The sequence below is a fragment of the Cynocephalus volans genome, chromosome 11 (genome assembly GCF_027409185.1).
Source record: "Cynocephalus volans isolate mCynVol1 chromosome 11, mCynVol1.pri, whole genome shotgun sequence".
Classification (NCBI taxonomy): Eukaryota; Metazoa; Chordata; class Mammalia; order Dermoptera; family Cynocephalidae; genus Cynocephalus; species Cynocephalus volans.
In genome coordinates this window covers 80,931,197-80,956,093 of record NC_084470.1, presented here as the reverse complement: position 1 = coordinate 80,956,093, position 24,897 = coordinate 80,931,197, and the positions used below count along the sequence as shown (strand labels likewise).

General features: G+C 39.2%; 1 protein-coding gene across 1 annotated transcript in view; it reads right to left on the bottom strand.

The window, feature by feature from the left end:
- Positions 1-237: 237 nt before the first annotated feature.
- The window catches only part of GXYLT2 (glucoside xylosyltransferase 2), an 85,387-nt gene continuing 60,727 nt past the window's right edge, over positions 238-24,897 (bottom strand). The window contains exons 4-7 of the mRNA XM_063115311.1: positions 17,422-17,673; positions 16,196-16,319; positions 6,263-6,435; positions 238-420 (exon numbers count right to left, since the gene is read on the bottom strand). Of these exons, the coding sequence (XP_062971381.1) occupies positions 238-420; positions 6,263-6,435; positions 16,196-16,319; positions 17,422-17,673 (732 nt within the window). The remainder of the gene's footprint in view (positions 421-6,262; positions 6,436-16,195; positions 16,320-17,421; positions 17,674-24,897) is intronic.

Sequence of the window (24,897 nt, the reverse complement as noted above, 5' to 3'; positions counted from 1 at the left end):
ATAATAATAGTTTTGTTGTTTTTTTTAAAAAAACAAAGATAAATAGCATTTTTTTAAAAAAATTAAAGAAAAGCATATTCCCTTTTAGGGACAACTAATTTAGCAAAATTTAACAAGGCTTTTAAACTCAACAGTTATGGAGCACCATTAAATATTTACACAAAAAAGATCCAGGCATCTTAAAGATTATTTCCTTGGTCACAAGATACTTAATTGACTCGCAACAAGACGAAATATTCAGTGCATCTGGTTGGGGCCGACGTGGATGATGACGTGTTTCTCATAAGCCCTTTTCATTGTTTTCTCAATTTGCTTCAGAAAAACTTGTGGGATTCGTCCACATAAAGTGTGCACAGTCTCCAAAAACTTCAGCTGAAGAGGGTAATACATGGATTGAAAGAGATTGTCTTGAAAGGGAAACTGAAAAGATGATTTTTAAAAAAAAGAAAAGAAAAAGCGTATTTTAGTTACTGAAGTGCCATTTAAAATGAAAATCACTTTTACAAGGAAATGACATGGGAATTACTGTAGGCATGCAGGCACAGGTTTATGTGTTCTTAGACAAGTGAAAAGACCTCTGAAGACCTAAGTTCAGCTCCTGACTCAGCTGTACAACTGCAGGCAATCATTTAACCTCTCTGGACCTTAGTTTCCTTACTTCTTTAAAAAAGATGATTTATTTGGGTCCTTAGGCTCTTAAATCTAAAAACAAATATATATCTAAGCACAGGATAGTCTTGTTAAATACAAATCACAAGAGACCATTGTTTTGGACTAAGTTCCTGCACTAGGCCCCAAAAGACCAGAATAAAAATCAAAATGGAGTCACTCATGCTAAGTTCCAAATCTAAACTAAATTGTGGTCTGGCCCTCTAAGAAATCAGGAGGGAGAGATAACAGTCAATTTCCCAAACAGGCCAGTTTAAGTCTTCAATTGGCATAATAATGAAGTTTCCTCTACTTTAACTTTTTTTTAATTGAATCATAATTGATTATACATATTTTGGGGGTTCAACATTAATGTATGTTGATCAAATCAATATTATTAGCATATATATTATTACAAAATCATACTTATTCTTCATGCCCCTTATCCAATCTCTCTCCATCTCTCTCTCCCTCCCCCCTCCCACCTCTGATAACCCTAGATTTCTTCTCTCCTTTTGAAAGAGTAACTGCCCCGTGGCAGCAGTGAAGTGCCTGGTCATGGGAGGAGGGGTTGCCCCCCCATCCATACCTCAGGACCCCAGGCGAGCCCCCACTCTATTTTAATTCATACACAAAGAGAATAGCCTGAAGTATCCTGATTTTAAATAATCAGTTATTTTTCTATTGTTCTGTCTCCCTGTTCCCACCTTACAAGGAAAGTAACTTTGAAATGATCAATCCATATTTTACTCTTTGTTTCTGCTTTCTTTAGCCTATTTTGTCTATAAAACCAACCTCCTCTGCTCAGTTCACTGGAACACTTATTCTATTTTATGAAATGAAGTGTTGCCTGATTCTAGAATCACAATAAGACCAATTGAGATCTTTAACTAAATTTGTTGTAATTCTGTCCTTTGACAGACTATATATAGCATGTTCATGCAGAAGCAAGACTGAAGTAGATACTCACTTGAAACCTACTATAACAAAACACTAAATTCTTCATATTTTTTGCTTTTGAAGCAATCATAATGAAAAACTTTAGGATATGTCTATGCTAATCTCATGAAGTCCAGAATTTAGCAATTACTAATGAACTTTATTTTAATAGTTCAGGTACCAAATATTGGCAGCTGTTTTTTTCCCAACTTTATATTGGGTTTTTGAGTTTTGTTTTGTTTTTTTTTCTTAATTCTCTGGTTTTCCCATGGAATATGTCCATGAACAGTATTTTCCAAAATAAATCTTTCAGACACTTAGTAATTAGCATGTGTCAAAGTTTTATTACAATCTTGTTAAAAGAAAAAAGGCCCCCTAGTAGATCAAGTCAAAGATTCACTCTTGGCAAGGACATTTTATATGGAAAGACTAGAGTGAAAAAAGCAAGAAAATAATGGTGAAAGGCCAGTACTTTCTTTCCTGGCAGCAGAACGTGTGGGTTTCTGATTTCCTAGAACAATCTTAATCTCTTTAGAGTTCATCAAAAATATTGCCTAAGTATATTTATCAGCAATGCCAGTTTCTTCACAGCAGGAGATTATGCATTACATAATGAAAGAAGGTTGTGTCCCAGACCAGGTTTGGGACATGTTTTCTTTCATAGCATTAATGTAGATCTTTGATACACCCCTTGTGGCCAGGTTTGAGTATGTCCTTTTCACTACTGTGTCACCAGGGATGGGAACAGAATAGGTCAGAACCTTGGAGTCATCCTTGATTCCTCTGTTTTCCCACACCCCACAGCCAATCCATCAGCAAGTCCCGTAAACTCTTCCCATCTTCCCCCTACCATGCAAGTCCAACTTTACTCTCTTTACTCTATCTCTCACCTGGATGGCTGCAGTCAGTCTCACAAAGAGCCTTTGTGTTTCCACTCTTGCATGCCAACCACCAAGTTACCAAGGTGACATTTTTAAAGCCTAAATCAAAGCCTTTCCTGTAGGGGCTTCCCACCACAATTAAGTTTTTTTTTCTTTTTTTTGGCTGCTGGACATCCATCACAATTAGAATAAGAGTCCCAATCGTCCCTTGTTTCCTTGTTCTGAAGGCTCAAGGTGACGTGAATCCCTCCCCTCTCTTGGCTCATCTCACTTATCTCACCATTCCTGTAAGGGTGACCTTTTCCCTATCCTTTGGGCAAACCAAATTCATTCCTGCCTCAGCGACTTTTCCTTAGATCTCCCCAGAGCTGCCCCCATCTGATCAAGTCTCAGGCTTGCAGGGGACTTCACTAATGACTGCAGCTAATGAAACACTCCTCACCCAGGGAATCTAGACCTATCAGCCTGCTCTTTGACATCTTTTTAACAACTTTCACTATATAATAGGTTGTTTGTTCATTTCTCTGTTTACGAGTATGGCCTGGCTTCTTCCAACAGAATATATGCTTCATAAGGATCAGGGCTTTGTCTATCATGTTAACTTCCAAATTCTTAGAAAATGGTATTGTTCCTGCATAAAACAGGCATTTCAGAAATAATTGCCAAAAGAATTACTGGAAGACTGTCTATGTGACAGATGACTTTCCTTGGGTGATGATGGGAAGAGACTGCACAACCTCTATACACAAACACACACACACACACAGGGTTGGGAGAGAGAATATTTTCAAAGAGAGACAAAGGGAGAAAGAGAAAATGTAGTAAGACAGAGAGAAAATATTTGTAAATAGGGAGAGGAAAAAGAGAGCAAGTGAGAAAACACGAATAAGCTAGGGAAAGAGATAAGTGTGAAATTTTTATCATCAAAACAACTTCTATTTATTATTGAGCACAACCGTAAGTCAGGCTCTGTACTAAAAGTTTAAAGACCATCATTTTGTTGAATTCTCACAATACTTTTATGAGGTAGATAATATTATTATCTCCATTTCACAGATGAGGAAACTGAGGCCCAAGGTGACCTCATTTAAGTTAATTCATTAAGAACACAGTTAATGGCAAATCACCAGAAAGTGACAAAATTGAGATTTGAACCCAGGTCTGTGCAGGTCCAAAACCAAGCTCCAAGCCACTACACTACAGTGCACAGCACCATAGGGGATGAGGAAATATATCTTTTATGATGGAGTCTGTTTCTATTTACTCACATTTTGGGATGGGGTTAGTGATTTTCCTGACTGAAATGCCCAAATGAAAATTGTCTTTTTAAGCTCAGTTGGTTAGAGTACAGTGTCATAACACCAAGGTCAAGGGTTCAGATCCCCACACCACCAGCCAACAAAAAAAAAGAAAATTGTCTTTGTAAGCCCAATTGAGGAACATCATTGAGTATATTAGGCAGAATCATTTATGAAACAAAGTTATTTGGACCTCTTTCTGATCCCCCAGAAAACAAATGAGATGAGTTGTAACTCAAGAACTACAATTGCTCAGTTCCAAACCAGGGCTGAAGATCAAAAAAGAAACACGAGAGCAGCTCTGATACACACATAGCTGCTGCATAGTTATTTAACTTCCACTTGGACTCCTGAATGGGTTTGCCCCTGGAGTCAGTGTTTGAATATCTAAATGTGAGGAAATCACTAAGCACAGAACAAATTTTCTAATTAAATCATCTGGCCTTTGAAAACCAAACAGCACAAAATACAGAAGAAAGAGGTATTAGCTTCAACGGATGCTAAACTCTTTCCCTGCATGCTAAACTCTTTCCCTGCCCAGAAGACAGCTCTGGGAATTCTAGAGTTGGAATTTTCTGGGACTTTCCCTAGCAAAATGCACATTGTCATACACACAAAAATGTGTTACTATGACAAGAGATTCACCCCCGACCTCACTCCTGATAAAGCATGTTCGTGAAAGCCCAAGGGTTCCTAGATCCTAAAAAAAATAAACAAAAAAAACTTCTAATAAAGTCTATATACTTTATGTTACAGACTAGGAAACTTTCAGTAAAGGGTTAGGTAATAAATAGTTAAGACTTTGTGGATCGTACAGTTTCTATCAGAACAAATCATCTCTGCCATTGTAGCACCAAAGCAGCAGAGAGAATACATAAAGAAATGGTGCTTCCCAGTAAGACTTTGTTTATGAGTGGGGAAATTTGAATTTCATATAGTTTTCCCATGTCATGAAATATTATTATTCTTTAAATTTTTTTCCAACCATTCTTACCCTACATGTCTTACAAAAGTAGGCAGCAGGGCAGATTTGACCCAACTTTGCTGACCTCTGCTCTGTTTCTTGGAATTATAGTTTCAAAACTGTAATCCCTAAAAGTACCTGTTGCTGGTTTTCCCCCTACCAACCTCAAGTTAAAGGTAATGTGGAATACAGTGTTTCCAAAATGTGGGAGGCCAAGTACTAACAGGTAGTACTTGATTTTAGGTGATAAACCACAAAGTAAGTTTCTTTCAACCTTCCCATTCACTGCAAGAAAATAGCTCACATACGTCTTTAACTCCTCTAACATTTGCTAATCAATCTCTTCTTGGAAATAGGAATGGGCCTCAGGTTGTCAGGAATCCTAGTCCAGGCTGAAATTCTATGTGTGATCTTTCAGACCCAAAACCAGGTATTTACAAGGCTTGCCTGGCAGGCCTTCCAGGGGCAAGGGGCTTCCTGTTTACACTAGATTTAGTGAACAGCCAGGGCATGGCAGATTTCTTGCAGAGTTGTGGGCAAGGACTCGGGCCACTAGGTTCATGCATGTATCTGCATTCCTAGCACAGCCACCTCCATTTGGATGCCTCCTTATCAGGGGACTTGGCTGAAGCACTTTTCTCTACTTTGACTCAGTACCTTTCCGTTCCTAACCCTTTCTGATCTCCTCCCCCCATCCCTGGCCTATGGATCCATAAATATGCAAGAACCTTTTTTTTGGATTCCTTGGCAGTGAGATTCCCATCATCAGTGCTGCATCTACTTGACCCTCACCTGGTGTCATTTGCTGGGGAAAAATGGAACACTGAGGAGCTGGTGCCTCTTTTCACTTCTTGCTTGCATTGTTGCAGTTAGGGGAAAAAAGGTTAATTGCTACTTGTAGTTTGGCTCCTTGTCCTAACTGACCGCTCGACATCTGGTTCGACATCTGATTGCTTTTCAGGTTGGAGTTGGCAACCAGGCAACATATTCAGCTTGAATTGAATAATATCATTTTATTTTTATTGTATGAGGGGTCTTCAAAAAGTTTATGGGAGGATTCATATTATCTTCTTTTGAGGGGGAGGGCAGGCAGCTGACCGGTACTGGGATCTGAACCCTTGACCTTGGTGTTATAATACTGTGCTCTAACCAACCAAGCTAACTGGCCAGCCCCGTATTATCTTTTAATTCAATTTTTCCACGTACATTTTGATGTACCCTTGTTATATCTTTTCCCTAACCCTTTATCCTCTACTATGGCAATTGGCACAGGAGTTCTCTTTCTGATATGAAATTTCCTCCTAAAGTAAATTTATTTAAGTAAAAAATAATGAGTGACTTGTGTGGACATACATATTAAGTCAAGAGCAGATACAGTATAGTATTAGGTGGCAAGTGGATATAGTGATATAGGGTGACTGAGGTAGGAGAAACCTTGTATAACTGAATGCTTTGGGGCTACATGGCCTTCAAAGGGACTGGTGATCAAAGCGCTTCATGCTGATAAGCACATGTCTGCAGAGCACACTTACATCCCGTATGGCTTCATAGAGTGCTTTGAAAGTTGGCTGCTTATCATCATGGTAGACACCTCGGTTCCCATGCAGAACAGACACACCTTCACGCTCAGCCTCTCTGCAGTTGCTTCCATACATGCAGTGATCGGGACGGTAGTTCCACTGGCAGGGAAACACATAGAGATACTCTGGTGGTGACAAGAGAAAGACATTTGTCCAGTCAGTGCCATCTCTCATCTGCATGTCTGGTAATTACACTAATGCCTCCACTAACTGTACACTGCATGTGATTTCAATAAACAGGAGTGTGATCATGACTCACAGGCCAAATTTCACCACATTTGTCAAAACTCTGAAATCAAGAATTGAAGGGGCACACATTAGTGATGATGCAGGTTTCATCCAAAAAAGGAAGGCAATATAGCATCTTGAACAAGAAGGCAAACAAAGGTGTCAGAGAGTCTGCATCCAAATCCAAACTCTCTCACTCAAAAACAGTGAAATCTAGGCCCAGTCACTTAACTTCCTTGTAGTTCAGTTTCCTTATCTGTAAAATGAGAATAACAGAACCTCCCTTTTATTTTGATGGTTAAATTTTCAAAATGCATGCAAAATGCTTAGCAGAGTGTCAAGCACATAGCAATGTTCCATAGTGTTAGCAGTTATAACCAACTCTTTGGAAAGGTTTTGTAAAATGGACAGACCCAAAAAAATAGGAATCAAGAATAAAGCAAAGATTCCTCTTCGGATTAAAAACAAACGCACTCAAAACAAAAAAGACAAAACAAAAACAAAAACAAAACCAACCACCTACAACAGCAGAGAGAAAAAAAACTAAAGTAAAAAGCAAAAACCAAAAAAAAAAAAAAAAAGCCCTATGCTAAGGTAACTTATGCACCATGGCTATGCATGGTTCTTAACCAGGGGGGCGATTTTGCTCTCTCCCCTGCCTCCTGCCCTGGGAGCCATTTGGCATTACTTGGAGGGATACATTGTTGGTAAGTATACACGGGGGGAAGCTACTACCGGTAGCTAGTGGATGTTCTAAACATCCTACAGGGACCAGAACAGTCCTCTACAATGTAGTAGTGCTGATGCTGAAAAACTCTACTCTAAAACTATTGTACTCAGAAAATTTCCCTTCGGTGACCAGGATTAGACAATTAGCAATAAATTCATAAATTCAACCAAGCTTCCTGGTTCCGCAGCTTGATGCCTTCAGGGCTGAGGCCAGAGAAGTATGGATTGAAACTCTCTGCAAATGTGTGTCACTGATCATCTTTGCACATACATAGTCCACAAGTGGGATGGAGTAGTGGTCACCCACAAGTCAAACTATCTAGATTTGAATCCCAACTCTTCTATTAGCTGTGGGACCTTTCTGCACTTCAGTGCAGAGGGTGGCTGTGAGAATTAAATGAATGCAAAATATCTAAAAGTGCTTTTGAATTGTGTCTGGCCACAGACCAATTGCTTCCTTTTGTAATCCAATGGGTCACATTACTCATTTGTAATACTTGCCTGGGCATTTACATTGTGCTGTTTAAGCAACTGCTAAAGTTCCCAGCTGAATGAATTGTCCTAGAACTCATCTCTGTTTTTGTAAATACACTGACTGAATTGACAAATATTTAGTGAGTGCTGTGGACAAAGCAAATAATGGGAGAATCCAGTTCCTGCCTTCATGGAGTTTGAGATTGGTGATGACAGTTGTTTTGTTTTGTTTTTGACTGGCCAGTTCAGGTATCGGACCCAAGACCTTGGCATTATTAGCACCATGTTCTAATCAACTGAGCTAACTGGTCATCCCTGTGATAAAACTTTCTATGTCTTTCCAAGTAATTTAGAACTCCACCACAAAAGAAAATCTTTTCTCTCTTTGCAGCCTTCTTAGAGGACGAAGCCCAGTGAGGGGCACTCTAGGGCAGAAGACAAAGCACAAAGGGTTTGGGCTAGAGAATCAGACAGTCGTAGGTTCAAATTTAACTTCTGCCTTCTCCTAGCTCTCTAACCTTTGTGAGTTACTAAAACATTTGACCTCAATTTAGGAGTAAAGAGAAACCAAATTATCCAGGTTTGAATCCCAGCTTTACCATGTGTTACCTATGACCTAACAGTGGAGTGGCTAAGACAGCAAGCTCTGTAGTCAACCTGCTGGGTTTGAATACAGAACTCTGCCACTAGCTGAGTGAATTCAAATTATATAACTTTGCTGTGCTTCAGTTTCATCGTGTGTAAAATGGGGGAGAATCGTAAATATAACCTGTCCAGTAAGATTTGGAGGAGTACTGAGTTCCTCTATATACATGCTTGGAACAGTGCCCAGCACATAGAAAGTACACAGTAAATGTAAGCTATAATAACTACTATTACCATAGTTATTGTTATAACAAGAACTATTACATTATGTTGCTGGAAGTTCAAAACAACATAAACTGAATCAATCTAGCATAGTTTCCGACACACAGTACACCTGTGATACATGTTTTATTCCAATTGCTTTTAGACATGTAGGTGGCCTTTTATTTATTTATTCTTTTATATATTTATTCTTAGCCCTTTATGGGCCACATATCTCTTCAAGAATCTCATGAAAGCTTTAGACTCTCTGTATTAGTCCATCTCTGTTGCTTATAACCTGAAACTGGGTCATTCATGAAAAAATGAAATTTATTTCTTACAGTTTTGGAAGCTGGGAAGTCTATAGTCCAGGGGGCACATCTGGTAAGGGTCTTCTTCTGGTGGGAACTCTCTACAGGGTCCCATGGTGACCAGTGTGTCACATGGCAAGAATGGCCGAGCAAAAGAGAGCTAACGTTCTCACTTGCTCTCCTAATAAAGCCATTGGAACCACACCCATTACTCCATGAATGGATCAGTCCATTCACAGGGGCACAGTCCTCACAATCTAATCACCTCTTAAAGGACCCACCTTTCAAATACAATAATTAGATTTCCCACCCTCTTAACATTGTTACAATGAAGATAAAATTTCCAATACATGAACTTTTGGGGGACATATTTAACCCATAGCATCCTGACTCTGGAAAAATGAAATTGGGTATATACGAAGACATATAAAGAACATTTGCTTACAAGTTCAGGGATTTAATGATCCCCTAAAGATCAGCTAAGAAACCCAGCTGTCAGACATTAAATATAAAATTGGCCCAGACAGAATTTGATTCACATCTTTACAATCCCTCTTCAGAACTTTCCAAAACAAGAAATGTAAAATATATTGAGCATATCATTGAAACAAGTATTCGCTCACCACATTTTTGCAAGGCATTGGTGTCACTGGAGAATAAAATGCTGCTTCTGCCCTCAGGGAATTTAAACTCTTGTAAGGAAGATTGTGCATAGTATTGTCAGAATGAACATGTTTTATCAGGGTTTCTAGAAACGAAACTTCATTTCTGGCAGGTGAGATGAGAGGATAGCTCAGTAAACTTTCATTCAAACTCAGACTGTTAGTAAGGATGGAAATTTTTTTTGGTGGCTGGCTACTACTGGGGTCCGAACCCTTGACCTTGGTGTTACAACACCATGCTTTTACTAACTGAGCTAACCAGCCAGCCCGATAAAGATGGAATTTTGACAGTCAGAAACAGAGACCAGGCCTGGCCAGTTAGCTTGGTTGGTTAGAGCATGGTGTTATAACACCAAGGTCAAGGATTCAGATCTCCATGCCATCCAGCCACCAAAAAAAAAAAAAAACAAAGAAAAAGAAAGAGGCCTGGAAGAGCATCCAAGGAGGAGAAAATAACCTGATCATGGTAAAAGGTTTGGAAATCAGAGTGTGTTTAAGAAAAGACAAGATCTTAGTTTCACTGAGTCAAGACAATAGGGGAAAAGTTGTCATATAAATATATTACTCTAGCAAAAGATAGTTAATAGAAATCCATATCAGGTTGCAAGTAACCAAATATTGGTTCTAGTTTGTGATGCAAAAAAAGAGTGTTTTCTTTTGAAAGGAGATGGGGTAGCTCATAAAATGAGAGGTAAAGCTGATTTGGGGCAAGAGGTGGAGGCAGCTCCTGGGATCTGGGGGGTGGGTACCAATTAATGTCAGTTTTTCAACATTGTTTCTGTGATAAAACAACCTTGGCCACTTTCCACTCTTGGGTTCCCAGACTTAACGTAGCGGAAGTCATGGGAGGGCAGGGATCTAAGACTGCATGCAATGGGGGAAGAGTAATTCCCTTAAAGAAACTGGGGCACTGTTACCAAAGAAAAGGAAATCCAAAGTGGGCAGTAAAAGATAAGTCTTTTTATTCACAGATAAATTTCACAAGGGTTACACTTTGAAATCTCCATTTCATTAATGGGAGGAGGAGGAGAGGGGGTAAACTGGATCATGGGATGGGCTGAAGACAGAAAACCTATGCGGATCAGCTAATGAGTATGTAGAATGGACTAATGATGGTTATTTGGCCAGTAATCAATAACCTGTTCTGAAATAGATCTATTTTAAGCATGATTATCAATGTTGTCAAAATCTGATGTTTAAAAAAGATAGCACAATGAAATGTTCAGGTGGTTTTTCCCACTGCTGAGAAAATAATACAGTGAATGATTTTAAAATTCCAAATCTTCCAAATCTCAAACCATTGCAATTTATTTTAAATATATTTTCCAAACCAACTTATCTTCACACCCTTGGTCTGTGCTATTTTTCTGTCAATTTTATATAGATAAAGAAACTCATTAACTGGTTATCTATGAGTCTGAAATCCCTTAGTGGTAACTTTAGAGTCTACATTTATTTTCAGAGCCTCCTAGCTACTTGCAAAGTACTGTGTCAATTGATTGTTCCTTACATTTCTGATTATTTCATACTTTTGGGTCTCTAAGATTATGGGATATCTTATGCCTGTTTATTTTAACTTCATGGAATAATAGGCTATTTGCTTGCTGCTGTGTATCAACAGAATGGAGGCTGTTTGGTTGCATTATTAATAGTTTTTTGGTTTTTTTTCTTTTTTGTTAATATCCCATCCTGGAAGTCAGCTTTCCCAGTATTCCCTTCTTCCTTCTTCCAGAACGCACCTTGTTCCAGAAAAGGGCAACTAATTCTTCCAAGGAGAAGACTTTTTTTTTTTTTTTTTGTGGCTAGCTGATAAGGGGATCTGAACTCTCAACGTTGGTGTTATAACTCCACACTCTAACCATCTGGGCTAACCAGCCAGTCGGACTGTTCCCCCACCCCCTGAAGACTTTTCTGATACACAATCTAAGGAAACTCTTCTCTCCCTCCAGCCTTGATAGTTTCTTTCTCAACCCCTAATTTGTTTCCTTCACAGTATTTATCACAATTTGTAATTTTGAACAACTAGTTACTATTCTTTGGGAATCTACCTTTTCCAAATGAAAGGTGAGTTTTGTAAAAATAGAAACTGTCTATCTCATCTGATGCCATATCCCTAGCACCTAGCCCTGTGGCTGGCACATAGTAGGTGCTCAAAAAATATCTGCTGAATGAATAAAGGAATGAATGAAATGAACCTTATACTTTCCCCTACCATATGTATCTTCTGCTTTAATCTTGCTGTCTTCCTCTTCTTTCTGTCCCCATTTCCCTTTTCTTGCATTTTCCTTGCTGTGATTTCTTTCTCTTCCATTTACTTTGTCCCTTCCCTACATTCTCTTAGTTCCATTCATTCAACCAGACAACACTTCTGAAGATGAGCTCCAATAAAGGCATTAAGCCTTGCACTGTGAAAGACATAAAGTAGACACAACCTTTCTCGCACGGACCCTACAATTTCCATTCTTTTCTTTTTGGCTTTATGTCAGGCTCATGAGCTTCCCAGACTCCCCAAACAGTGATTTGTTACCAGTTTCCTAGGACAGGCCTAATACCAAACATGTGGGCCTGTCAGCCCCACAACACAACACTCCTAATTGCCTGTTGCTAGGTGCTTTTGGGGTGGTGAGTACACAGTGTGATTGCACACTCAAGGGCAGAGCTGCAGTGATCCTGGGCAGGATGAGGATAAGGGTCTCACGGGGCCACTGAAGAGACCTGTCCCATGTGACTATGAGTCCTGCTCCCCATGGCCCCGTGAACTCCTCCTGACTCCCTGGGATCACACACTCCACTCACAATCAGTGTATATTCCACAGGCACTTCAGCTCTTCTCTCTCCACTTAGGCACAACTTGACTGCTTCTACTCTGGCCAAATGCTCTGTCTCATCATCTGCACATGGCTGGTCTCATTTTCTTCCCTCCCCACGGCCCACTTTTCTAGAAATTGCCCCTGAACAAGGAGGGGAGCTATGTGGTCATGTATGAGAGAGGAAAATCCCACATGATCTTGCCCCTTTGTCCCCTAATGACCGGATAAAGGGTGGTTCCCCAATCCAAAAAGAATTGATTCATAGCTGAACTGGTCCAGTCCCCCCCTTTTTTTTTCCTCAAGAATTTGAATTAGGAAACCTAGAAATCCATCATCATTGGTTGTGGACTTGTACGGTTGTATGGACTTGGCATTGGCAATCAGGCTGGGCCAAGGTCAAACAGAGAAAGCCTTCTGAGAGACAAAATGGAACTAGGCCCATGGAGATGCAAAGATGACAGGCAGAAGGCCCCTGAGGGATGAAGAAGTTGCTTTGGTCCTCAGCATTCTCCCACAGCCAGTTTTCATGAAGCCTGGCTTGAAATGATCCATGTGACCATGGGACTGCCCCAGACTCTCACAACTCCTGGCCTCACTTCACTGGCCTGAGTGGAGTTTTGTACTCGGAAACCTAAGCCACTCATCCAAACACATCCTTCTACATAGAGTTCTCTTGCGGCTCTTGACAGACTTACCCCTTCTGTAGAACTCTGCTCTTAACTCGAACTCACCTGCAAAGATGTGAGCTCCACTTTCCACCACCCTGGCTCACCTGCCAGGAAGTGTCCTGCGCAATGAACTACCTGCACGCCCCACTGGGCCTCATCTGTCTCCTCTTGAGCCAGTCTGTTACCCAGCACTGTAATTACACACCCACAGGCATTTACTATCTAATTATAGCAAGACTTTTAACACATTTTTTAGCTAATGACTTTTAAACACATTTTAAGAAGCAGTATTACTGGCTACAGGAGACTATAATACTAATAATATTCCAGACATGTGCTCCAGATTTTATGGGCATGCCTCACCATGGCAACCCACAGAACCATAACAATAAACGTGTTGCTCTCCTGGGTCGAGGCCAAATTGTCTTCCTCTCTTCAGGGAAAAGGTGACAAATCTCTTTTTCAAATATAGTTTGTTCCAGCTGATAGAAAGTGCTCACAATCAATATAAATGAAGAGAAACCTTACAACATGATGGATATTGCCGGATTTCAATTCAAAGAGCTCATGTTTGCTAAAGTGTCAGGTTAAAGTAGGAAAGAGGAAGGTCAAATGCAGGCTGCACAAGGAACACTCAGGGAGGTGTGCCGGTTGCTCAGTTAGTAAGAGCGTAGTGTTACAACACCAAAGTCAAGGGTTCAGACCCCCTGACGCCAAAAAAAAAAAAAAGAAAGAAAGAAAGAAAGAAAGAAAAGAGCAAAAGAACACTCCAGGAATTAACCTAACACTCACTGACCTGAAACCAGAAAATTTGGTTATATACTTGATACTGCTCAGAACCAGGATATAGAGCAACTTTATAATCATTTTATAATATTTATTCAATGGATCTAAGACTGGAGTGCGGAAGCGATCAAACTCAGCTGGTTTCAGCCCCACTTAAAGACAAGGGGCTTGTGTCTAACTGCAAAGTTGCTTACGACTGCCTTCAAGGACTGCCTTCGAGCATTATTAACTCCCTGACCACATCCTCAAATAATCTGCACCAGGCTAAGAGGATTTCTGGGGAGGCAACTGTGTGAATCTTTTGAATTCTGCAGTTGGGGAAAATGGACAGAAAAGCTTATGTCACACAGTTTTAGCCACACAACAGAGAGGAAAATGCAGTATTTAAAGGAAAGAAATAATGTAGCAGAAAGATACTTTTTGAGGTATCTGCCCAACACTTTAGGATCCTCTCCCTCTGAGTTCTTCTCTGCCCCATTTGGGCTGGAGTTGGAGTGGCCTGAGCTTGTAACCCTGATCTGATACTCACTAGTTATGCAGCAAAATTATTTAGCTATGTTTCCCTTGGTATCTTCATCTGTAAAATGGGGATTATATTCTCAGGGTTGTTGTTAGGATTAAATAAAATAATGCTTAGAATAGCATGTGCCACTTAGTAAACAATAAATGTCAGCCATTATTCCTCAGCTCCATGCCCCCAGCCTAGCTGATCCACGCTGGAACCATCTGATTTCTCCCCTGGGAATTTGGAATTGGGACGAAGTTAGTCTTTCTTTGTGGCTGGACCTGTAGCATGAAACCTTGGTACTTTGCTTTGAGGCCTGAGGGGCAGAGAATGACAATCTCCAAAGACAGAAATAAATTGCTTCAATGAGAGAAAGTAAATCTCACCTAGGTTCCTCATCACTTTCCCTCTCCTGCTGCAGGTCCTGGGCTGAGCCTGCCTGCCTTCCTACCTTGGTTTCTAAGAGATACCTGTCTGCTTATTAAAAAAGTATCCTTTTCCCCATACTGGCGCCACACACACACACACACACACACACACACACACACACACACACACACACACACACACTAAATTAAATTAAATTAAATTAAAATTTAAAAGTATCTTTTGTGCTTAGACTAACTCCAGGATTCTTTTATTTGCAGCCAAGAGTCCTAACCAATACATCTATACCTAGAAAAAAAAGATGAAATCTGCTTAAGAAAAAGGAGGAGATGCAGACTAAATTCCCTGTTGCTGTCAGAGGAAATTGATTAAAACATGCCACAAGTGAACAGCCTGGACGTTGTCTACTGAATCAGTATTGGGAGTCTTTTCCCAGAAACTCCTATCAATCTGCTTTTTTTCTTTCCCAGGATTTGATCCTTTTTGATCCACATACATATGAAAGTAGGTTTTTGTTTGCTTTTGTTTTTTTTAAATTTTATAAAGTTTACTAGGAACCAAATGTGAGGATTGACCCAGGAAACACCATCTAACAAAGTCAGAGAAGTGCTCCTGAAATTAGGTTTTATTACAGAATTTTGTTTTTTTTAAAAAAAGTACATAGTAGGTGCTTCAAGGGTGACATGCAATTACAGTTCTGAAGTCTTTATAAACAGTGTCTTTACTTCAGGATTTTTAAAGACAAAGGAAAGGCCTGAAAAGGATGAGGCAGGGATTGCTTGTTTTCTCCAAAGATCTTTCTCAAGGAAAAAACATGGTTTTGATTTTAATGACATTAAATAAGAATTTAGCAAAGAAGAAAACAAAACAAAGCAAAACAAAACAAAAGAAGAAAATGTTATTAGCGTCAGGTGTTAATACAGAAGCATTGAACAGAAATGTTCATCTCCCTCCCTCCCCCACCCCACCAAATCATTGACTTAACAATACAATTTTTTTTTTTTTTTGGCCCCGGATGAAAAGAAAAAGAGTTTTGGGAATCTGAGTCTTTATTCTAGACTCTTTTAACCCTGCACAAGTTAGAGAACTGATTCCCTTCAATCTAGCACTTGCTCTGACCATAGAGGGTCTCGTGCCTGGATTATAATATTTTCATTATTTTTGTGCCTCACATCAAGTTTTTTTTCTTTTCTTTTCCTCACATCAATTTTGACTATACTTAGAAGAATGAGGTGGCAAAATCTAAAAGCTGTTCTCTAAAAATGGATCCAGTGACGGAGGTTCCAACATTTAGCCTTTTGTGTCAGTAGCACAAGGACCCGCCTCCATCAGATGCCCAGGGGGGCCCATGAAAGGGTAAACTTTGTAGGGGAACACAGGCTCTCTGTGCACAATTCAGCCCAGTCAATAGACTGGAATGTGCTGTGTGGGGCGAGGTGGGCGTCCTCCCATACAAATGGCATTCTTGAGAGAACCTACCTGGATTGAAATAAAAAATAATATTTAATAAATCCTGGTCTCCCCACGTGATGGCATTCTTGTACTTCTGGTACAGAGGGTACAACATGTCCTCCCAAGCCAAGCCTGTTGGAATCATGCTGTTCTGGAAAAGAGAAAACCATCAGAACAGCTGAGGCAAAGCAAATACTTCTTGTCTTGTCCACTGAGAAGTAATGCAGAGGGACTGGTTTTCTTTCCTTCAGAGGAATGTAGCAAATAGAGGAGGGGTCCTGCTATCCTCAGGGTATAGGATGAAGCAAAATTAGGGCCGAAGACTGTCGTTTTGCCAGATGGACACATGGATACTAGATGGATCAGGAACTGGTAGTTGGGCCTCTAATCTCTGCTCAGAAAATCATGCCTGAAATTGAATCTTTCTTAGGCTTATTTCTTATCTGTGAAGTGAAGGAACAAAATACGGATAGCAGAATTAAAGTATCTTAAGGAAAAACACCTTTCCTTGTTTTAAAGTAAATATTTATTTTTCGAATAAAAGCAACACATTCATAGACTAAGTATTCAAACAGCCCACAAAGGTATAAAATAAAAAAGTAAAAACATTCTTCCTCCATTCTCCTCCAAATCCCATTCCCACTTTTCCCAGAAGCATCCATGATTAACAATGAATGGTCTCTTCTGGAAATTTCTAAGGCATAAAAGTGATCACACTCTTCAGTCATGATGTGCTGTATTTATATATTTTTAACTCCATATTTCTTAGAGTTCTTATTATATCACCGAAAGATTAACACATTCTTTTCAGTAGGAGGATTTTTTTGGAACAGTTCTATACTGATGTTCATTTAGTTTCTTTCCAGTTCTTTGCTAGGATAAAAGATGAGCCCATGAACACCCTTGTACAAATACCTGTGTACTTATGTAAATACATTCATGGGGTAATTCCAAGAAATTGTGCATGGTCTTTGAAGACTTGGATATGCACAGAGTTCAAACATGAAATTCAGAAATGCAACATAATATTCCAGAATGGTAACTCTGGATGAAGCTTTAAATTCCATAGCCTTCTGGGCTTTTCCTGAACAAATAAATACTCCATAACTTTCCAAATACTTTTCTCTGGCCCCTTCCATCCTCACCTCCAGGCCACCTATTTCTAAAATCAGCACATTGACACCCCAGGAATGTCACTGTTGAAAAGTCTAACTGCCAAACTGTAAATAAGCAATGCCAAAGCACTTTGTTACCTTGAACTGGGCACTTCTTATGCGAGTTAAATTCATTAACATGACTCCTGAATTAACTCCTGCAGAGCCATAGAAAGGGTGCCGTGCAAAGCGGCTGTACCAGCCAATCTTCGGGATTTCATGCTCCGGGGCCATGGCTGCAAGCTGGGTGGAATTAAATTGTCTCAGAAGCTTCCAGATGTCATCAACAGGTCTCAGAAAGAGAACATCAGTGTCCACGTAGAGAAGTGAGTCCACATCCTTTAAAATCACCTTTGTGAGTAAGTGACAGGAGACAAAACAAAAACAGGTCAGAAACAAAGGCAGTGGCCTGAAATGTAAATAATGCCACCAATTCTCATTGGTTAATGTTGAATTCCAGAAGCGGTGCAACTCTTAATTCTCTTTCTGCTCTTCTCCTTTGACTGCAGGGATAAGTGTCAATCAAGAAGTAGATAAATCTTCATCTAGATTGGCCCAATGCCAGGACCCTAAACTGTATCTGATCAGGGTCGACAAAAGATGAAAACATCAGCAAATGACTGTGGCTCTCTCTTCTTCTTCCATTCTCCAATAAGGCCATCTGCCTGTCTTTCTCAGTCTTTCCTTTGAATAGCCAGGTTAGTCATTAGAAAACTTGTTTTGTTTTTTGGCAGCTGGCTGGGATGCGGATCTGAACCCATGACCTTGGTGTTTGTCTTAGGGTTGTGCTCTAACCAACTGAGTAACCGGCCAACCCTGGGCATTAGAAAACTTGATGTGGACAATCTCTAAACCAGCTCATGCCAAGCTTTGCAGGTAAATACTCTGTCTCTGGATACAGTTCTTCTAGTGTTTTTGAGTATGGCTCTCCATCTTTTGAAATGATGTTTTTAGCTAAGATTTGGATTTGGGAACAGGCAAAGCCAGCTTTGTTTGTATATCAGGGACTGGCAAACTTTTCCCTCTAAAGGGCCAGATAGTAAATATTTTAGGCTCTGTTGCAACTACTCAATTCTGTCGTTGTAGCACAAAAGCAGCCACTGACAACATGTAAACAAATGAGAGAGTGGCTGTGTTCCAGTAAAACTTTATTTAGGGACACTGAAATTTGAATTTCATATAATTTTCAGATGTCACAAAATATTCTTCTCTTGATTTTTTCCAGCCATTTCAAATGTAAAAGCCATTCGCAGCTTGCAGGCTGTGGTTTGCTTATCTCTGTTATAGATCATTCAAGCCAGCACCTTAGGTAAATGTAACTGCTTAGCTTACCAGAACTTTGCCCTGGGGTTTGAGACTTCAAAGCCTTAATTAGTAATAGTGTTATCTGCCCTGCTTTGCTTAACCAAGGAAGGATTTGAATCTTCCTAGATCCCTGGCCTACTATCATCCTACCATCATAATAACACTCACTATGGACTGAACATTCATATATCGAAGTCCTAACCCCCAATGTGATGGTGTCTGGAGATGGGGCATTTGGAAGGTAATTAGGTTTAGTTGAGGTCATGAGGATGAGACCCTCAAAATAGGATTAGTGCCCTTATCAAAATCACATTGAGATATCGTCTCAGCCCAATTAGACTGGCTATTATCAAAAAGATAGAGAATAACAAATGCTGGTGAGGATGTGGAGAAAGGGGAACTCTGCTACACTGTTGGGGGGACTGTAAATTGGTGCAGCCATTATGGAAAATGGTATGCAGTTTCTTCAAACAACTGCAGATAGAATTGCTATAAGATTCAACAATCCCACTGCTGGGTATATGCCCAAAGGAATGGAAATCATCATGTTGAAGGGATACCTGCACTCCCATGCTTATTGCAGCTCTATTTACAATAGCCAAGAGTTGGAACCAGCCTAAATGTCCATCATTGGATGACTGGATAAGAAAAATATTGTATATATACACAATGGAAAATTACTCTACCATAAAAAAGAATGAAATACTGTCACCCACAGCAACATGGATGAACTTAGAGAAAATTATGTTAAAGCCAGGCACCGAAAGAGAAATACCATCACATCCTCACTCATAAATGGGAGCTAATAAAAACACAAATAAATAAAAAAGAAAGAAAGATACAACAATTACAATAATTTGTTGAACTTTCAAAAGGAGAGAATAGAACTGAGGTTCGCAGAGGTGGGAAAGTGGGAAGGAAGGGGGTTAAGGGAGAAATTGGTAAAGGGCCATGAAAATCAATTACATTGTATAATGTTGAATATATTAATTATCCTGATTTGAGCATCACATATTGTACACAGGTACTGATATTCAGTGCTGTACCCCACAGATATATACAATAAACCATGATTCAGTTAAAAAAAAAAAAAAGAAGAGATACCAGAGTGCTCTCTCTCTTTCTCACTCTCTGCCATGTGAGGACATAGCAAGAAGGTAGAGAAGGTGGCCATTTGCAAATTAGGAAAAGAGTCCTCACCAGAACCCATGCTGGCATTCTGATCTTGGATTTCCAGGCTCCAGGACTGTGAGAAATAAATGCCTGTTGTTTAAGCCACCTAGTCTATGGTATTTTGTTATGGCAGCACAACCAGACTAAGACAATACTCCACTGGGATCCCCAATATTTAAAACTGATGTGTACTATATGATACAAGTATCTCAGGGATTTCAGACTTGAATGATTTCAAAGCCTACATGATTAGCCACAGGATTTATCTTTCCTTCCTCATCTACTAGAGGAATGAATTTTATAAACCAATATAATGAAATTAGAAATAATGATTATCTACCATTTCATAAAAGATTACCTTGACATTCATTTTAACAATCCGAAGATTCTAATTTCAGAATTAGGATGAATTCTGTAAATGGAATACACAAATCTTTTTTAAAAAAAATCACCACACTATCCTTATTTTGCCCTGAAACTTTGTCACAGATTAGCACTAGTCTCATATTTTTTTTTGAAAATCACAACTTCAGAGTAATGTGGAAGAAGGACAAACTCTCTGTAAAAGTATTAATAAGTACATGTTATGGTAAAAAATTATGTATCATATGTAAATATAATTATAATGTCTTGCATGCCCAAGATCATCCCAAGGGCTCAACACCCTGCTAATCTTATTTTGCTGGGAAGGAAAATTTAAGCATAGAAAAGTGTTCTGTTCAAGTTCATGTGTCAAATAACGCTAATGATGAATGCTGGATTTTGGCAAATGAGGTTATATAACAAGATGAAGTTACTTTCTAGAACATGTTTAAGGATTGTATGGTGTTCTTACAAAAAGCTAATTTAGAGTTAAAGAATCAGAGAGGAAGAGAAAGCTAATTCAACCCATGTAAAATAGTATAAATCTCACTTTATGGCTGATTATCTAGCAAGACCTAAATAAAAGAATATAATATTAATACTTATATCAAAGGAAAACAAAACAAAAAAAAGTTGAAGAAGGCCCAGAAAAGGAAAACTTAAGAGATCTGAAGGATAGAGGCATTCCCTCATGAAGCTACTCTACAGGCAATAACCTTTAGTCAGGAGAGAGAAAGGCAAACAGTTTGTATCAGAAATGTATAAAATCAGAATAATCTCTCTTTTTTTTTTTAAATGAAAACTTTATTTTTGGACTCTTTTACTCTTTAATATTTTCAAAATTTACAAATCTATCTCAGAGAAGCTAAAGAAAATTGAAAGGAACAAAGCTCTTTTAAAATAATATATTTTGCCTTCCCTCTTTCAGAAAGGAACATGTACTGTGCCTGGCACCTGAGATCTCATCAGAACAATCTTAAATAGGGTAAAATGTTTATTTAAACAATATGCTATTATTTGACATGCAGATTGTTCCCACTTTTTTACTATTGTAAACAACACTACAATGGGTTTCTTTCTAGAAAACTTTCTAAGCACATAATATGGCATTTCCTTTTCTTTTGAACTTAGCAAATATTTACATAGCTCAAAAATAAAAATATGTTAAAGTAAATTCATTGACAAGTTATTCCTCCTTGTCCCTCAGTCACCAGGTCCTCTCCTTAGAGTAACCATTGGTATTGGATTGCTCTGTTTTGTGCCTGAGATATTTTATGCATATACAATTCCCTCTTTTATGCTACAAATGATAGCACAGAATACACAATGTCACCAGCCTGCTTGTTTTTTGATATGCTTGTTTTTTGATGTGGGAGATCTTCCCGTATCAGTACATAGAAATTTTATTTATTATTTTTATGCCTGTATAGTATAGCCAGCCCTCCATATCTGTAGGTTCCACATCTGAGGGTTCAACCAACTGCAGATAGAAAGTATTTGGGAAAAAAATAAACAATAAAAAATAACACAAATTAAAAATACAGTAAAACAATTATTTACATAGCATTTACATTGTATTGGGTATCATAAGTAACCTTCAGATGATTTAAATTATACAGGAGGATGTGCATAGGTTGTTATATAAAAATACTATGCCATTTTATATCAGGGACTTGGAACATCAACATATGATTGGTCCTGGAACCAATCTCCCATGGGTACCAAGGGATGACTGTATTCCCTGTGTGGATTTAACCATATAATCTAGCCACCTACTGTAGACCATTTAGGCTGTTCTCAAGCTTTTGTTATTACAAATAATGTCACATTGAAAAACCACCTCATCTTAATTCATTTCAAGCACATGAGTGTATCTGTAGGATAAATTCCTGAAAATATAATTACTGAGTCAAAGAATACATACATTTCTAAATTTCATAGATAATGTCAAACTCACTTCCTAGAAGTGGACCAACTTAGGCTTCCACCAGCAATGTAAGAGAGTGTCTCTTACCCATCATCTTCACCAGCACAGCCAATGATCAAATTCTAGGAGGCATACCTCAGAGGGAACTAGTCTAACAACTCATTTTAGTTAACAATTTCCTGCCAGTCTTGCTCTTGTATGTTGGCCTGGGATCTAGCACTGTGGCAGTAGGTGGTGCTTTTGGAAAACTTGTAAGTTTTCAGTTAAGGTGGCAAAGCCAGTGTAACTTAAACTAGAAATTGCAAACTAAGGGCCTGGGGGTCAAATTCAGCCCACACATAGTTTGTTTTTTATTTTCACTTTTTGGCATACATGGACTATTTAAAAAATTTGAATTAGTTGCCAACTTTTTTTTAAGCTGTAGATTTCCCCAAAATATCCAAGTTTCTGTCTTTTTTTGAAAAATCTACAGCTCAGGTGAGAACAGCCTGCATCTTACAAGGGAAAAATCTGCTGGTGCTTGGTGACAGGCCCCACTGTATTCTCAGTTCATTCATACCATAAACAATTATGGAGGGTCTATCAGGTGCCAGGTGTAACTAGCATTGTCCAAGACAGACAAAAATCTGCTCTTAGGAGGGAGTGAGATAACAAACCAGGTAAATCCATTGACTATATACTACACAATCAGGTAAAAGATAAAGGGACCAGGAGACCCAGGTATGGAGGAGTTTGCAATTTTGCATAGGGTGTTTGGGGAAGGGCTCATGTGGGAGGAGGTGAGCAGGTATGAATAGACAGGAATGTGTCTGGCACTCTCAGAACAGCAACGGGCTTGTGTGGTTGGACCATGGTGAGCAACAGGAAGGACAGAGAGGGAAGGGTGGGCTGGTCTCTTAAGGCTTTGTACGCCCTTGTAAGAACTTTGGCTTTGTAAGAACTTTGGCTTTTACTCTGAGATGGAAGCCAGTGGAGGGCTTCTAACTGAGGAGTGGCATGATCTGACTTAGATCAAGGGTCCCTCTACAAGCTGCATTGAAAACAGATTGCTGGGGAGCACAAGAGAAGCAGGGAGGCCAGTGAGGATGCGATTTGTAAGGTTCAAGTGAGATATAGTGGTAGCTGGGCCCAGGTGGTCACAACACAGGGAGTGAGAAGCGGTCAAATCCTAAATATAGACTGAAGATAGAGCCAACAGGGTTTCCTGACAGACTGCATGTGGAATGAGAGGAAGAGAAAAGTCAAGGGCAGCTCCAAGGATTTAAACCTAAGCAACAGAGAAATGATGGAACTTCCATGAGCCGAGATTGCACCTGATCTGTATCATTCCTGTGCTGCCTGTTTGGCCCATACAAGTATTAGAGTTTACAGCTGTTGAAACCTGGCTCCCTCCTGCCCCCTCATTTTCCCTCCCCAAAGCAAAAAGAAGCATCATATACAGGTTCTCCTTGACTTATGATGGGGTTACATCTTGATAAATCTATTATAAGTTGAAAATATGAGGGTCTTTCAAAAAGTCCATAGAAAGATTTGTATTATTTTTTAATTCTATTTTTCTATGAACTTTTTGAAGTACCCCTGTACTGTAAGTCGAAAATGCATTTGATACCTAACCTCTCAAACATCAAATATGCTCAGAACACTTACATTAGCCTACAGTTGGGCAAAATTATCTAAAGTGAAGACTACTTTATAATCAAATGTTAAGTATCTTGTGTAATTTATTGAAAACTGTACTGAAAATAAAAAACAGAATGGTTTTGCATCATTGTTAAGATGAAAAATCACATTCTGGCCAGCCACCAAAAAAAAAAAAAAAAAAAAAGAAAGATTAAAATAAAAAGAAAAAGATGAAAAATCGTTAAGTCCTGGACCACAATGGTGGTTACATGGGTGTGAGCTTATTAAACTAAGCATATACAGTTTTGGCATGCATTTTTTGGTATGTAAATTATATTTCAAAAGAAACAACACAAAAAATAGCCCAAATGGTACATTTCAGAGACATGAGAGAAGACAGTATGTAAGAATTCTCAGTCTGGTATCCCTGAGTTCCAGTCCTGGCAGCATGAGGCACTAGCCCTGTGACTGTGGATGAGTGGCTAAGTCTTTCTAGGGCTCAGCCACCCATTTGTAAAATGTGGAAAGCAAGACCCCAACCTACCACTCCCCTGGTTGTCACAATGATGCAGTGAAATAAAACACACAAGGTACTCAGTACAGTGGCTGGTACACAGAAAGTACTCAATAAACAGCAGTTTTGTAAGAAGTCTGTGTGTTTTCCCTTTAAAATGTCAAGGGTAATTAGTTACCATTCACATCAGTGCCCACAGTACTTCAAAGCATGTTTCGACCACAATAAGCCTTTTATGTAGTCAGAGTCAAGCAGAGAAGAAATGAAGTTTTTGAACCTTTCTAATATCATAATCCACTTATTACCTTGACCGAAAACAAGTACATAAAGCCATTTTACTCTTTATCTGAAAAACAGACAAAAAAAATTGACTCTTTCTATAACATTGCATCTCTGGAGGCTAATTCTGCAGCAATTATTGCTGGTATTAATTTGAAGAAGATCACTGTTGGCCACGTTATAATGGGAAGAGGAATATTTACCAAAAGGATATAAAATTAGCCATTCTAAATCCTTTATGGAAATTAGCACTAGAAATGAGGGCTTTGTTTTCTTAGAGAAGGGGGTGTAAGGCAGCACACAATAGCTATTTGTACCCAATGCTGCCGGCTGTAACGTAATGGGCCTTCTTGATCCCACCCATCCACTGCCCCAACCTGGTCGTCCTCCTCCT